Source organism: Montipora foliosa, chromosome 12 (genome assembly GCF_036669935.1).
Source record: "Montipora foliosa isolate CH-2021 chromosome 12, ASM3666993v2, whole genome shotgun sequence".
Lineage (NCBI taxonomy): Eukaryota > Metazoa > Cnidaria > Anthozoa > Scleractinia > Acroporidae > Montipora > Montipora foliosa.
In genome coordinates, this window is record NC_090880.1 from 28,052,775 (window position 1) to 28,065,274 (window position 12,500).

Genomic DNA, 12,500 nt, shown 5'->3' on the forward strand with positions numbered 1-12,500 from the left:
ATTTTTATTCTTTAAACCTAAATAGCTAGGGTACAAAACCAGAATGAATTTTTTCTTAGGGAGGTTGTGACAGGATTTGAACGCTTCATTTGCCCTTAGGATACCCATTTTGTAATAATAGTTTTTCAATTTCGTTAAGTAAAGGCAAGAACGCATAAAGAGGAATCAGAACAAATACGAAAACAACGATAGGTCAAGGTGCGAACTAAATTAACCTCGTGCTTTCGTGGTGTGAAGGAGTCGAGTCGAGTCCCATTTCATGTAAAGGCCGGTGAAAAGTTTCTTCTTGTACTAGGTCATCGTTGAAACATATGTACAATTTTGCTCGCGTTTGACAAGGCCGTCTAAAAACGGAATTTTACGCTTTTCTTCGAATTTCATGGTAAATTTTATTCTAGGATGTTGTTACAGGTTGAGGTATTTGAGAAATCTTTGTTGCCAAACAGGGTGGAAGTGTCACTGTCATAAATGGCGACCACTTTTTCATTCTTTTGTGTTTATGTTAAGTAGACCTACTGTGCTCATTTTGAAACAAATATTCTTTTGAAATTTGCTCGTCGTTGCGAGGCTGCAAAGGCTTATTAGCATTAAAACAAAAGGATATTTTCTTGGGCCGCCATTATGAAAGAGGTCTATACTCGTACCTAAACCAGACAGATGGACAATCCTTCCTCTCTTGTACCCATTTTTGTTGGAAGAGGCACATGAAAATACATGCCCAGGACGGTGCCACTTAGAAACAGAATGGGTACAAGGGAGGAAAGATTGTCCGTTATCTAGGTTAGGTAAGTTTAAATGCTTAAGTATTTTCGTTCCATTGGGGTCAACCTTGGGTTTCATACCAATGGGGTCTTATTTGATTTGTCGGAGAAATTTCAATTAATTAATGAAAATGGACTTGCTGTGGAGGATCAATTTCCACTGAGTTTTGTAAGAAGACTTGAGTACATCTAAAATGTTTAGTATATTCGCAACCAATCGAAGACGTGCAGCTGTAGGATGCTGATTAGTGGATGGAATTGAACATAATCGTGTAACACAAGACTCATTAAGATCAACAAGTTTATTGTTTTGCACCCTTACTCTACATTTGCTCTCTGGTTTGCTAGCGATTGATATTTCATTTAGTTTCTGTTTAGTTCTAATGCAAATGAACTACTGTTGAAGCTTTCTTTCTTCTTTACTTGGTGCAGACGGCGCATGTTAACTCTCGACCGCTAACATATGGAAGACAGGGAAGTGAACCACAAACGCCTTCCACGGGATACAGCAAGGCACCATTTTTGCCAGCATGGCTACCAGGAACATATTCTGGATCACCATCAACACAGATAAAATCACTTGAATGTCTGTCAACATGATATGCAGTCATCAGATATCCATGATACTCCTCGGTCCATCCAGATGGACAGTCATTCCTTGCGGGCATCATCAGCATTGAACCACGTGACGTCACGAAGCAGACAACCCAGGGTGCGTCATGATCATGGAGACTTCTCTTAAAAGGGTCTCCGTTGTATTGACTGACTTCATACTCAGCGCCGTAAATGTATCCTGCCCACTGGTGACCATCTTTGTACTTGTCGTACTTTGGATTGTGAGGAAGACAAAGGTAGTTGACTCCACCACCGTAGTGGCCGTACCATTCACCCCCAATTATCCCTGAAATGCGAAAGGGATGTGCAAACCGCATTCAAACAACAGCTCTCATTCCCAAAAAAAATAACCGGTACATCTCGAAAGTAATTCTTCAGTCTTTTTTTTAGCGAGATCAGTATTTCCTTTTGAGTAATCTTTTATTATCCCTTTATAAAGTTTTCTGCTTTCGTGACGACTCCTGTGACCACCAGGAAAGGAAAAAATTCAAAATTGTTTCGCAACTACCTAATAATGAAGAGAACCAAGTGTGAATCTTTGGTGAGAGCTATTACGAAATGTTAGGAAGGGTTGAATTAAATTGTTCTAGGAACTTTATACCTTTATAGACGATCTGAGCACCACTGGGACATGTGGTCCTTCCCCATCGAACATACTTCACACCCGACTTTGCAGTCCCCTTTTGTCCTTTTTCTCCTTTGGCGCCTTGAGGTCCTGGGGCTCCTTGTTGTCCTTTAGGACCAGGAGGGCCTGGTAACGGCGTGTTTGCGCTAGGCTTTCCTGGTTCTCCTGTGAGGAAAGAGGACAGAGCGGGTGCACTAGTATTTGCTGTGCGCTGATGGGAAAAGTTAGAGGGAAGCAGTTCAGAGTGATTCGTTTTCCATGGTCACATTGACCTGCTTTTTCTTATTCAGCTTATTCAAACGAATTAAAAGAAAGACAGGGAAAGATGCCTTACTCGGGGTGATTCACGAAACTATATTTAGTTTTCCCTTTTAAGTGAATGTATTTGTTTGTTTGTTTTCTCTTTTTGAGTGGGGTAGTTCCTGTGAAATAATTTTAGCAATTTACTGTTATTCATTCATTGTTTAACAAGTTAGAGCTCCTCTCTTAGAAAAACAGGACAAAAGCGAGGCGGCAAAACTGCATCTGGCAGGGTCTAATGTTCAGAATAAAGAATGGGAAATTGGAACACGATATTTTTCGTTATTTGGAGGAGCAACGTCACAAGGGGCCTCAAACAAGTTTCAGAAAAATACATTAATTTTCAGCAAACGCATGATTATGATGCTGCAGTTATCAACGGAATGCCGCATGTGCATGTTTTGTCTAAATATTATACCCTTAGCGGATGATAAAGTTTTCGGAAGCCACGTATTTTACTGTATTTTTGAAAATGGTGCGATAACAAATGTTTTTAAAACACTCCTTACTTAGCGACTGGTTGAATTAAATCATCCTCAGTTTGGACAAGTTTTGGATGTCTTTTTGATATTTATAAGGGGTTCTACCATTCTATACAATTTCAAAAGCCCTAAACTGTGGTGGAGACCAAAACGGATAATATTTCCTTTGTTTACTGCAGACTCTGTTGGTCCAATGAGACTAATTTTCTCTTTTTTAGTACTAGTATTAATGGAAGGGTTAAAGTGGATTTTAACCTGCATCAAATGGAGTTAACTTTTTCCAAGATCAGGCTCTGTGTCCACAAATTTCGGTGTAAACGCCTTCTTCCGGCCTGTACATTAAATTTCTATGATATATAATGATTCCGATTCCAGGAGGATTTTAAGCATTAGACAAAAAATAGGTTTAATAATGGGCATCTTCTGCACAATTTCAGACGTTTTGACGGTAAGACGTCAAAATCTCTATGACAGCTCGGTGAAGTGAAGTTTAAATATTGTCACGAAGTGCAGCCGGTTTCATTTACCTTTGGAGCCATTTTTTCCATTCAATCCTGGTTTCCCTGGTGGACCAGGGGGTCCCATCTTTTCTTTTCCACTGTTTTGGATATGCTTTCCTTTGAGATTGAAAATGGTACAAAACAATTCAATGGCTTAGAGTTCACAAATAGGATGATTCCTTAAAGTTCGTAGTTGGTAGTCATATTAATTATAACCTTCAATTACTTTCCTTAAAAAATAACGTGAACAAAATAGTGCTTTTATACCAGATTTTTTTTGCGTTCATGTACTGGTGAGAACTTCCCAAGTAACGGAAGAGTTTATTTTCTGTTGTGCCTCGAACAAATGAAAAGAAATAACTTTTAACACTGAATAACTCTTCTTTGAAATGCCATTATCTTATAATCATGGGTGCGCTCTATACCAACCCAAAAGGTAGGCTATAAGTGAATTGCAAGAATTCCCACTTGATCCCAGACGAGGGAACCGCATCAGTGCGTCAAGTCTATAACAAAATAAAATTGAAGTGTTGATATTCATCTGAATTGTCGATTGTTATCAGATGGTCATGTCTGAGGTAAAAGAAAGGTATTCAAGCTCAAGCAGGTTAAGGCATAATAATATTTTAGGGAAAGAACATGTAACTGAAGAATTGTCCGTATTGAATTAAATGTTAAAGAGTTTTACAGTGATAGTAAACGTTTGATTGTGTACTAGATCTGATTGGTCGTTTTGGTCGAATGATTTTATTTATTTATTATTTTTTTCGTTGGAGCTGACATTTTACATGATATCGTTTACTGAGTGCCATAATTAATATGGCTCTTTCCTTCGGGTATTTGATGATTTTTTTCCAACGCGCTTACATTGCCCCATCGTTTTGATAAATACCTCCACGCGGCGTATTTTCTAAAAACCGTATTTTTGCGAGGAAAATCACTTAATTGGTATAATAACTTCAATTTTAGCGAAATAAATTTTCTCTTTCTACGCAAAAATCACTTCTACTAAACATTTCACTCACACGTACAAAATTGAAGCTGTAGCGATAATATTTCCTTTGGAGTTAAATTAACTGGCAACATTCTAATACTGCTAGAAACAAGAATAATTAAGAGGTACCAAGTTTCTGAAGGAAGTGTAGCCTTCGCTAAATCAATTTCGAATCGAAATTTTATTTCTGAAAACTATAAACGCGTGTAAACTCCTAACGCATAAAGCCGAATTGTATAGAAATGTAATCAAATAATTTTGGTGGCCAAGAGAGTCGACGAAGCAAAATACACGACCATTAGAAACAATGAACACTCACTAAAATCAAGAAAAAATTTGAAAAGATTACTCAGTCTCGACCGGAGAGACGACAATACGTTATTTGAGATTGGGAGGATAAGCAACTACAACTTATCGAGGACAAACCTCTCTTCAACGCTTTTCAGTCGTTTTTCAAAGTCTTGCGGGTTTTGAGTGGTGTTTTTCTTAATTCTTCTGCGTTCGCGAAACAGCATCGACTCAGTCTTTTGTCCAGTTGCATGGACATCGTGATTATTTGGACGCTGATCATCCATGGCTGAGATGTGGACCAAAATGGTAAAGCAAATCATTAACACAACAAGGAAACGCAAGCCACCACAAGGGGTTTTCACTCGCGGGTACTTCATAGCTGACGAAATGGTCTTCTTTGATCACTGCCTTCGGTACAAGTGGAGTATCAAGTTGGAGAAACGAAATAAATATACTTTAGGTGAATCACAAGAAAGACGTTTTATTGATTCTGCAGAGAGCTTCGCAAAGATACAAGCTCGAACTTTTTCGCGTTTACAACTGAGATGCTTTTGACTGAACAAAGACTCACGCGCGTAAATGTCAATATGCCAGTCAACGGATGAAAAATTATTTTCACCTGGTGTACACAATCAATCTACATCTAAGTGGAATAACAATATTTTTGTGACTAAGAAACTCTAAGCGATAGCCAACGAAAACAAGCTTTGCCTTTAATGGGACCGCAACCCTGAAATATTCCCCATGAACAGTTGGACTGCTCAGACAGATTTGCATATAAATATTTCTAGGATAATGATAAGTGCACGTGGTTTCAAAGTAACTTTGCTCGGTTGGCTTTTCTGAAAGACTAGCAAAAGGTTATGAAATCTAACAGCAGGAAATGACAGTGCTTCATCATTAACTGTTTTCAAACCCTAGTTTTGGAAGCGCGTTCCTATGCCAATTCCCGTTCTCGGCCTGACGACGACGACGTGAACTGAGCAAAACAGTTTAGGTTATGTGGAGGTCGCGAGCATCTGACAATAAATTTTCAATTGTCCATGTAGGGTACTGTAAAAATAACATTCTACATCTGACTTAATTGACGACGGTCTGTGCAACAGAGAGCGCCGATCTTGCGCATACATTGTTGACTGACATATTACAGTTCTTAGAGCGGCGTTCTTACCTATAAGACGACGGATTTAGAACTGTCTGTACCTTTCTCTTGAACCAAAGAATACAGAAAAGCTAGAGTGACACATTTAATAAGCTTTCAGCGATTTAATATCTTCGCTCCCCAGGGATCTTTCTGTAAGTCAAGTGAATTCAGTGTTGGAATTAAAATGCTCTGGGTGTTGTAATGGAAACAATTGGGTCATTTGTTGAAGAACTGGAAAAGTTGACATGCCGGAATGAAGTTTGGTCTGTACAATGCGATGAAAATCCGTCCTTAACCTTTAGCATGAAGGGTTGTCAGTTTGAATAAGATGAAACGCACGCGAACATGTCGTAAATGATGTACTTATGTCTCATTTGTCCATAACAAAGAGCTTTGGCAAGGACGAGAATGCAACGGAAATAGCGACTCGTCCTAAACTAGGTTTTAATGTCGCAAAAAGGCGTGCTGCAGTTGCAGCATATATTTCTCAATACATTTTTTTTCCGTGCTCTGGAAAACAAGAAAGTAAAGCAGAGTTTAAGAAACGACGAAGGCTAGGGCAAAGAGAACGCAACGTATATCATTTGGTTAAAAGAGAAAAAATAAACGTAGTCGGCACTTGTTTTATTATCACGTATTTCTGCCAGTACTTTGCGACATAAAATCACCAAATATGCCGAGGTTTTGACAATAACGTGAGGAAAAGTTCATTTCCAATTGAGTTTTAGGATACTTCGCCTCATGACATGAACAAAACAGAATAATCGCGGATTTCTTACGAAAGCGCAAAGTTTATATTTTGAGGTGACGTTTTCAGTTCGTCGCCGTCGTAGATGTTGAAGTCCCTAATAAAGTAAAATAGGAATAAATGTAACCACATTCAATCGATGAAGTTTTGACGACAACGTGAACATACTTCCAAGCAATCCTTCATTCTCCATATATTTACTTCAATAACGAATTCTTCCAATACAATACACTTGGAGCACTTTCGCCGATATTGTGATACTCGAACAGTACGGGATATAGACGGCAAACAGGTTTACGATAGCGTCAGAAAATGTTGATTCATTTTTCAAGTTACGCTTTCGTTAGCGTGGCTGTCTTCCTCTCAAAGGTATATTAACAATACAAAACCTTATTACTTTTTATTTACATTCATTTACAGTATGAAAGCAATAACGGTTATAAACATCAAAACAGATTTTGTGGGGCTCGATCTTTTTATCCCCCTTCCCTTTGTAGGAGTTTTGCATGGGAAATGTGGGTTGAGTTAGTGGTTCCTCTCGTGCTATGGTGTGTTATTTGAGGTTTGGGGATTCCAAAAGCAGAACTGAAACAGGAACAGCAGAGGTAAATTTTGTAACATGAAAGGGCTTTATTAATTGGCATGATTGTAACAACACAAAAAAACAGCAAAATATGCCGGGAGTTGATGAGATAATGGGAATGGATGAATAGAATCACGACGAATAAAGATACGCTGAGTGGTAAGAGTTGTATTTACACTGAAAATTGACCGTGATAAATTCAAGTCAACACAATATTACCAAGTTAAATACAGCCACGAAATTAACAAATCACTCGAAATCACTGTTGCATCGTGATTTATTGGTCGAGTTTATGACTGAAATGAACGTAAACGTTTAGAACTGATGTGTGAACTGGCTAGAAAAGTTTCACTGAGTGAACTAAAGCGAAAAGAGAACTTGAAGCGGGTGATTTCGAGTGATATAACTTTCTTCGCCGTTGACAAAGTACACAACAGAGCTCAACAGAGAGAGAGCTCGACAGGCAGATCATCACCAATTTGAGGTTCGTTTACACGACAGCGGAAAAATGGCACGGGTCCGAGAAAAAGTGGAACGGTTCCATTCAGTTTTGTAAAGAAACAGTGAACTTTTATCCATTCCGCTACAAGACCATAGGCGCCTATGGTTCCGTAGCGGAGCGGATAAAAGTTCACTATTTCTTTACAAACATGATTGGAACCGTTCCACTCTTTATCGGACCTGTGCCATTTTTCCTCTGTCGTGTAAACGCGCCTCAAATGTCGTGATATCGGACGATCTACACGAGTCCACATTTTTTTTGTTCAAAACGAGCTATCGCCTTTAACAGCAATTCAGGACCTTGAAGCCTTTCATTTGCGCGGGGCTTCAGTCTCGAGTATGCATGACGCTCGGTTCTCACTGTAAAAAATTACGAAAGTGTTGAAAGAATATATAGGGACAAGAAAGAGAGTGTTTACATACAAACGCCGTAGGTAGTTCACTAGTTCGTATTGGAATAAAAATTCTACTTGTGTGAACTTTCATTTCACAAGTGAACACCACAATAATGTTACGACCCATCCGCCTCCCGTAACACGATGCTCAGACTGGTCTTATTCCATTACACATTTGATTCCGAACACACAGATCATATCACGATACAAAGGAGATTTAAAACTTAATTTTGTTTTTGGCGATTAAGCATGAATGCGTCTCGGGTGCGAAAATTTCCGTTGAAGCCTCGTGAATTTTTCAGGTGTCATGATAAGACAATTGCTAAGTTAAGTGTGCGAGGATAAGTTCTCGCAATTTCGTCTCATGATAACCCGCTGCCGGCACGGGAGCCCAACAAAATAGGCCATTTTCCAAATATCAAAAATTCGGGTTGATAGTGAGTCAATGAGGACAAAAACAAAAGAAGCACGTTGGAATAAATGTGAAAAATATTTGCTTACCATCCATTTTCCTTTGTCTTTGGGCGTGTTTTCACGCCAGCCGATTGTCTCGCTTAACATATTTGTCTTCTATTAAACCTCTCCTTTCTTTTAATATATCGAAAAAGGCCTATTTACTACTTCCAACACGATCTCCTCTCTAAATTAACGATTATCGTTAATTCGTTATTAGCTTTGAATAGAATTTACTGTTATCGTCAATTTAGAACACTGTGTCCCACGACTTGTGGTAGCACAGAAAATAAGGAAATTAAAAAATCATATCCGTGGATTGGATTCGAACCCGGAGCTTCTGTTTTATCGGAACCGCTTCTTTCCGCTTCACCACTTAAGATTCTCGAAAAAAAAAATATATTAGCGTGACTTTACGGGCATTTTGGCGCAAACAATTTTTTGATTTGGTTTAAATCTAGATTTTTGGTGGTCTGTTCAATACGTAAAATTTGCGGTAAAACTCTGACATGTTGGCCCATATACTGCTCTGTTGGCCGCACTAGCTACCGAAACAAAAGAGATATGGGTCTAGCTGCTATTGTGACGTAAAAGCCAGGGGTTTCTAAACATTTGACTTGTTCAATGTGGATTTTTTGAATGCAGTTTACATGCGTAACAGCAGAATGCAACAATACCAGAAATTTAAAAGACGCTATAGGGCTTCATTTCATGATACCGTATTTCGACGACAATCGCCATGAAGCCATGAACGTCGAAGAAGAGGGGTTCAGTTTGTCACAGTGCTCGAAGCATTTCAAAACAGAGGAATTCACTCGACGTTTAGACCGCTTTTGATCAAACGTGACAACACAAATATGGAAGACGTTTCATTAAACACCTATTTCTAATACGATTCTCCTTGCAGAAAGCTCAAGTTATAACAGAAACGATCTGTTGAATACGAATAAAATTAGCGGTAAAATACTGCCATGTTAGCCGCGCTACCGAGACAAGATAGGTATGGGTCTAGCTGCAATTGTGACGTCAAAATTTGACTTCTTGTCTGCGGATTTTTTGAATGCAGCTTACATGCGAAGCAGCAGGATGCTACAATACCAGAAGTTTAAAAGGCGGTATAAGGCTTCATTTCCTGATACCGTATTTTGACGACAATCGCCATGAAATTAGGAAACGTCGAAGAAGATGGGTTCAGTTCTTGTGATTGAAGAATTTCAAAAGAGAGGCCTTTGGCTTGACGTTTGGACCGCTTTTGATCAAACGTGACAACACAAATATGAAAGGCGTTAAATTAAACGATTCTCATGGCAGAAGACTCAAGTTATAAGAGAAATGGAAGTGGAAGCAATAAAAAGAAACAAAGAAAAAATAACATCAGATATTTAATCAAATACCGTGACCAGCAGTACACAACATGTCCTCTATTTGTAAACCATATCTTAGCCAAAAATAAAAAAAATTACCGCTCACCTTGCTTCGTCTCCTGTTTGTTGAAACATTTGCTTGCCTCTTGCTTTGCCCAATTTTCCGGCTGTTAACTTAAGACTCCATTTCTGAAGGCAAACGGGTTCAAATCCTGGGATGTTGAATCACACAGGACAATTTAACGCCGGGGCCAACATTTTGAAGGACAAGGTCACCTTCACAAGACTCTAAACAGCCTTTCAACTCCCTGCAGCAATAGTACTCGCTAATGTTTTGAAGAAAATCGACACTGTGACAATTTCCACACTTGCACCTACACAATACAGAAGTCAACGAATGAATAAAAGGAACAAATCATGACGAACTATTGATGCAAGAAGTAACAGCCAAACAAGAAACATACAATCAACGAAAGCAGTCTCGGTAGGTGCGCACAGAGATCAACATGCAGAATACGCAAGTATTCCCACTATATAAGCCACTTCAACGTTTCCCTCAATTTTATCGGCCTTCAGTTGTCGTTCTAGTGCTTTGTCAGCTTGTTTTTCCTTTTTCGTAATTGGCAGTCCATTCCTTGTCAGCCTTTGGGTCGTCAGCAAAGGCGATGATATCTTCATCGCTCGAGGCTATATGATCTCGATGGAGATAAATCATGACCATCGTCTTCCATTTCTATGTCGTAATCCATTTTCGAGTCTTCGGAAAAATGACCAGCGTCAGAATCTGACGAGGGGCAAGACATTTTTAACGTTACGTTAAAAGAACTTCTCTATATCAAGGAGAAAGCAAATAAAGCTTCCGCCTCGTTCCCAGGGTCCCCTGGGAACGAGTTTGGTGAAGCTTGTATCCTGTGGGCTCTCAATATGACGTCACTACCGTCACTTATCTCACACCTCTTTTGCGCGGTCGTGATTTCCTGAAAATGAAGAAGTGTGTAGGATCTATTTTAGCTCCATGCTATCTGCAATTAGCATGGAGTATTCTTTAGCAAATTCGCGACGAAATTTCCCCAAAACACACCTCAATAGCGACGGAGCTTAAGATGGCTCAACGCAGTTTCAGCACTTTCAAGAGAATGTACTATTAGAAGGATTGCCTCCACATCACTGTATCATATAACAGCAATGTCATGATACCATATGAAACGCCCTTGTTACTTCAGTAACACGATGCGTTCATTATCATGACGCAATACGTCACCATAGCAACACGACAGTCATCCAAAAACACCCTATATTTCGTTTTTATATAGTTGCTTGTATCTCTCATCCCATTTTTAATCCCTGTAAAGTGAATGAAGCTGCTCAAAGCAGTTTAAACACTTTCAAGAGATTGTACTATTAGAAGGATTGCCTCCACGGCTGTATCACACAGCAATGTCATGTTACCATATGAAACGCCCTTATTGCTTAATACAATGCGTTCATTATCACTACGTATTACCAGAAGACCATTAGTAGGAGCCTCCATATGCAGTAGATCTTTGAGTCAACCTTTGCCCGTATCTTTCTATTTTTAGAACGAACCCTTGAGCAGGAGACTCGCATTTACATAAATTTACATCAATTTGCACAATTTAAATACAGTGTTACTGCTTTCTTTGTCTTCGTAAGACAATGACTTTATTCTGATTGGCCTTTTAAAACAGTGTGTGCAGAGCCGAGGAACTCGTGGCGTTCTAAAAATAGAAAGACACGCGCAAAGGTTGACTCATAAGGGCGTGTATGAGAGAGGCAAGCTCCTACTCATGGGCTCCGGGTCCAGTGGATTCAGAGCCACCTTAAAAATTATGAGCAGTTAAGGTAGCTCTACATCTTTTCCAAAGAATTTAAACTCTGCAGATCGTTTTACCACGGCCAGCTAATCAGCAATGAAAAATGGGGGTCACCGAGTTCGTTTTAGAGATACATGCAACTAAAGGTAAAATATAGGGTAGTTTTGGAGGGATTTCTTGCTTCTCTGGTAGCAATTACGTAACAATAATGATCTTATCTTGTAAAGCAATAATTCATGTTTCATATGCTCCAATCATAACACTGCCGTTACAGGCCGTTACTTTTAGCAGTACAGTATCTTTAAAAGGCTGAAACTGGTGTGAGCCACGTTAAATCCATCTCAAATTATTTCTTAACCATCATACCATTTTAAGTCGGGCTGAACATAAAAGTCCCTCCACAATTTATCTCCGTCCCTCCCGGTGGCTTATATGACCCTTACGTTTATATCCTTGAAGACGGAAAGGTTTTGATGAAGAAAAGATGCTCTAAAAAGTAGTATGGATCTTAAACAAACATCAAAGATCACATGCCTGAGGTTGTGCATTTTGCATTGGTTAAGCTGGCCGAAACCCGTTTTCACCTGACGATACTCCATGAAATGCAAGTACATCACATAGCCTTTAGTTGTGCCGCATTGCTTTATTCGGCACATCCAAGAGTATTTATTCTGGGGCATCCCTTATGACTAGACAGCCCTACAGCAGCAGTAATTGGGACTGCATGCAGCCACACTAAGTACAAGAACTATGGCGATAGACAGCCAAAAGTGACCTAGAATAAGCTTGCGAGACTCAACCGGCGCGGAGAATGGCGCGTAACTTGAACTAATTGACGCGCAACTCTGTCTTCGCTGTCTTGATCGTCGTGAGATCTGAATCGATGTAACTTATTACAGTTACCGTTTA

At 39.4% G+C, this 12,500-nt stretch overlaps 2 protein-coding genes across 2 annotated transcripts in view; both read right to left on the bottom strand.

The window, feature by feature from the left end:
* The window catches only part of LOC137978591 (short-chain collagen C4-like), a 26,425-nt gene extending 15,808 nt beyond the window's left edge, over positions 1 to 10,617 (bottom strand). Inside the window, exons 1-2 of the mRNA XM_068825585.1 lie at positions 10,221 to 10,617; positions 9,863 to 10,130 (exon numbers count right to left, since the gene is read on the bottom strand). The gene's annotated coding sequence lies outside the window, so the exon portion shown is untranslated. The remainder of the gene's footprint in view (positions 1 to 9,862; positions 10,131 to 10,220) is intronic.
* On the bottom strand, positions 1,075 to 6,186 carry LOC137978594 (uncharacterized). The gene is made up of 5 exons (XM_068825591.1): positions 4,704 to 6,186; positions 3,713 to 3,789; positions 3,311 to 3,400; positions 1,978 to 2,166; positions 1,075 to 1,662 (listed from the first exon to the last, which is right to left on the bottom strand). The coding sequence occupies exons 1-5, from the start codon at positions 4,943 to 4,945 to the stop codon at positions 1,181 to 1,183; spliced, it is 1,080 nt and encodes a 359-aa protein (XP_068681692.1). The 5' UTR covers positions 4,946 to 6,186; the 3' UTR covers positions 1,075 to 1,180.
* Positions 10,618 to 12,500: the final 1,883 nt, after the last annotated feature.

Coding starts and splice junctions, on each gene's coding strand:
- LOC137978594 (XM_068825591.1), bottom strand. CDS start 4,945: ATGAAGTACCCGCGAGTGAAAACCCCTTGTGGTGGCTTGCGTTTCCTT. Junction 3,401..3,712: donor ACTTATAGCCTACCTTTTGG/GTTGGTATAGAG, acceptor TCAATCTCAAAG/GAAAGCATATCCAAAACAGT. Junction 2,167..3,310: donor TGGAAAAAATGGCTCCAAAG/GTAAATGAAACC, acceptor CTTTCCTCACAG/GAGAACCAGGAAAGCCTAGC.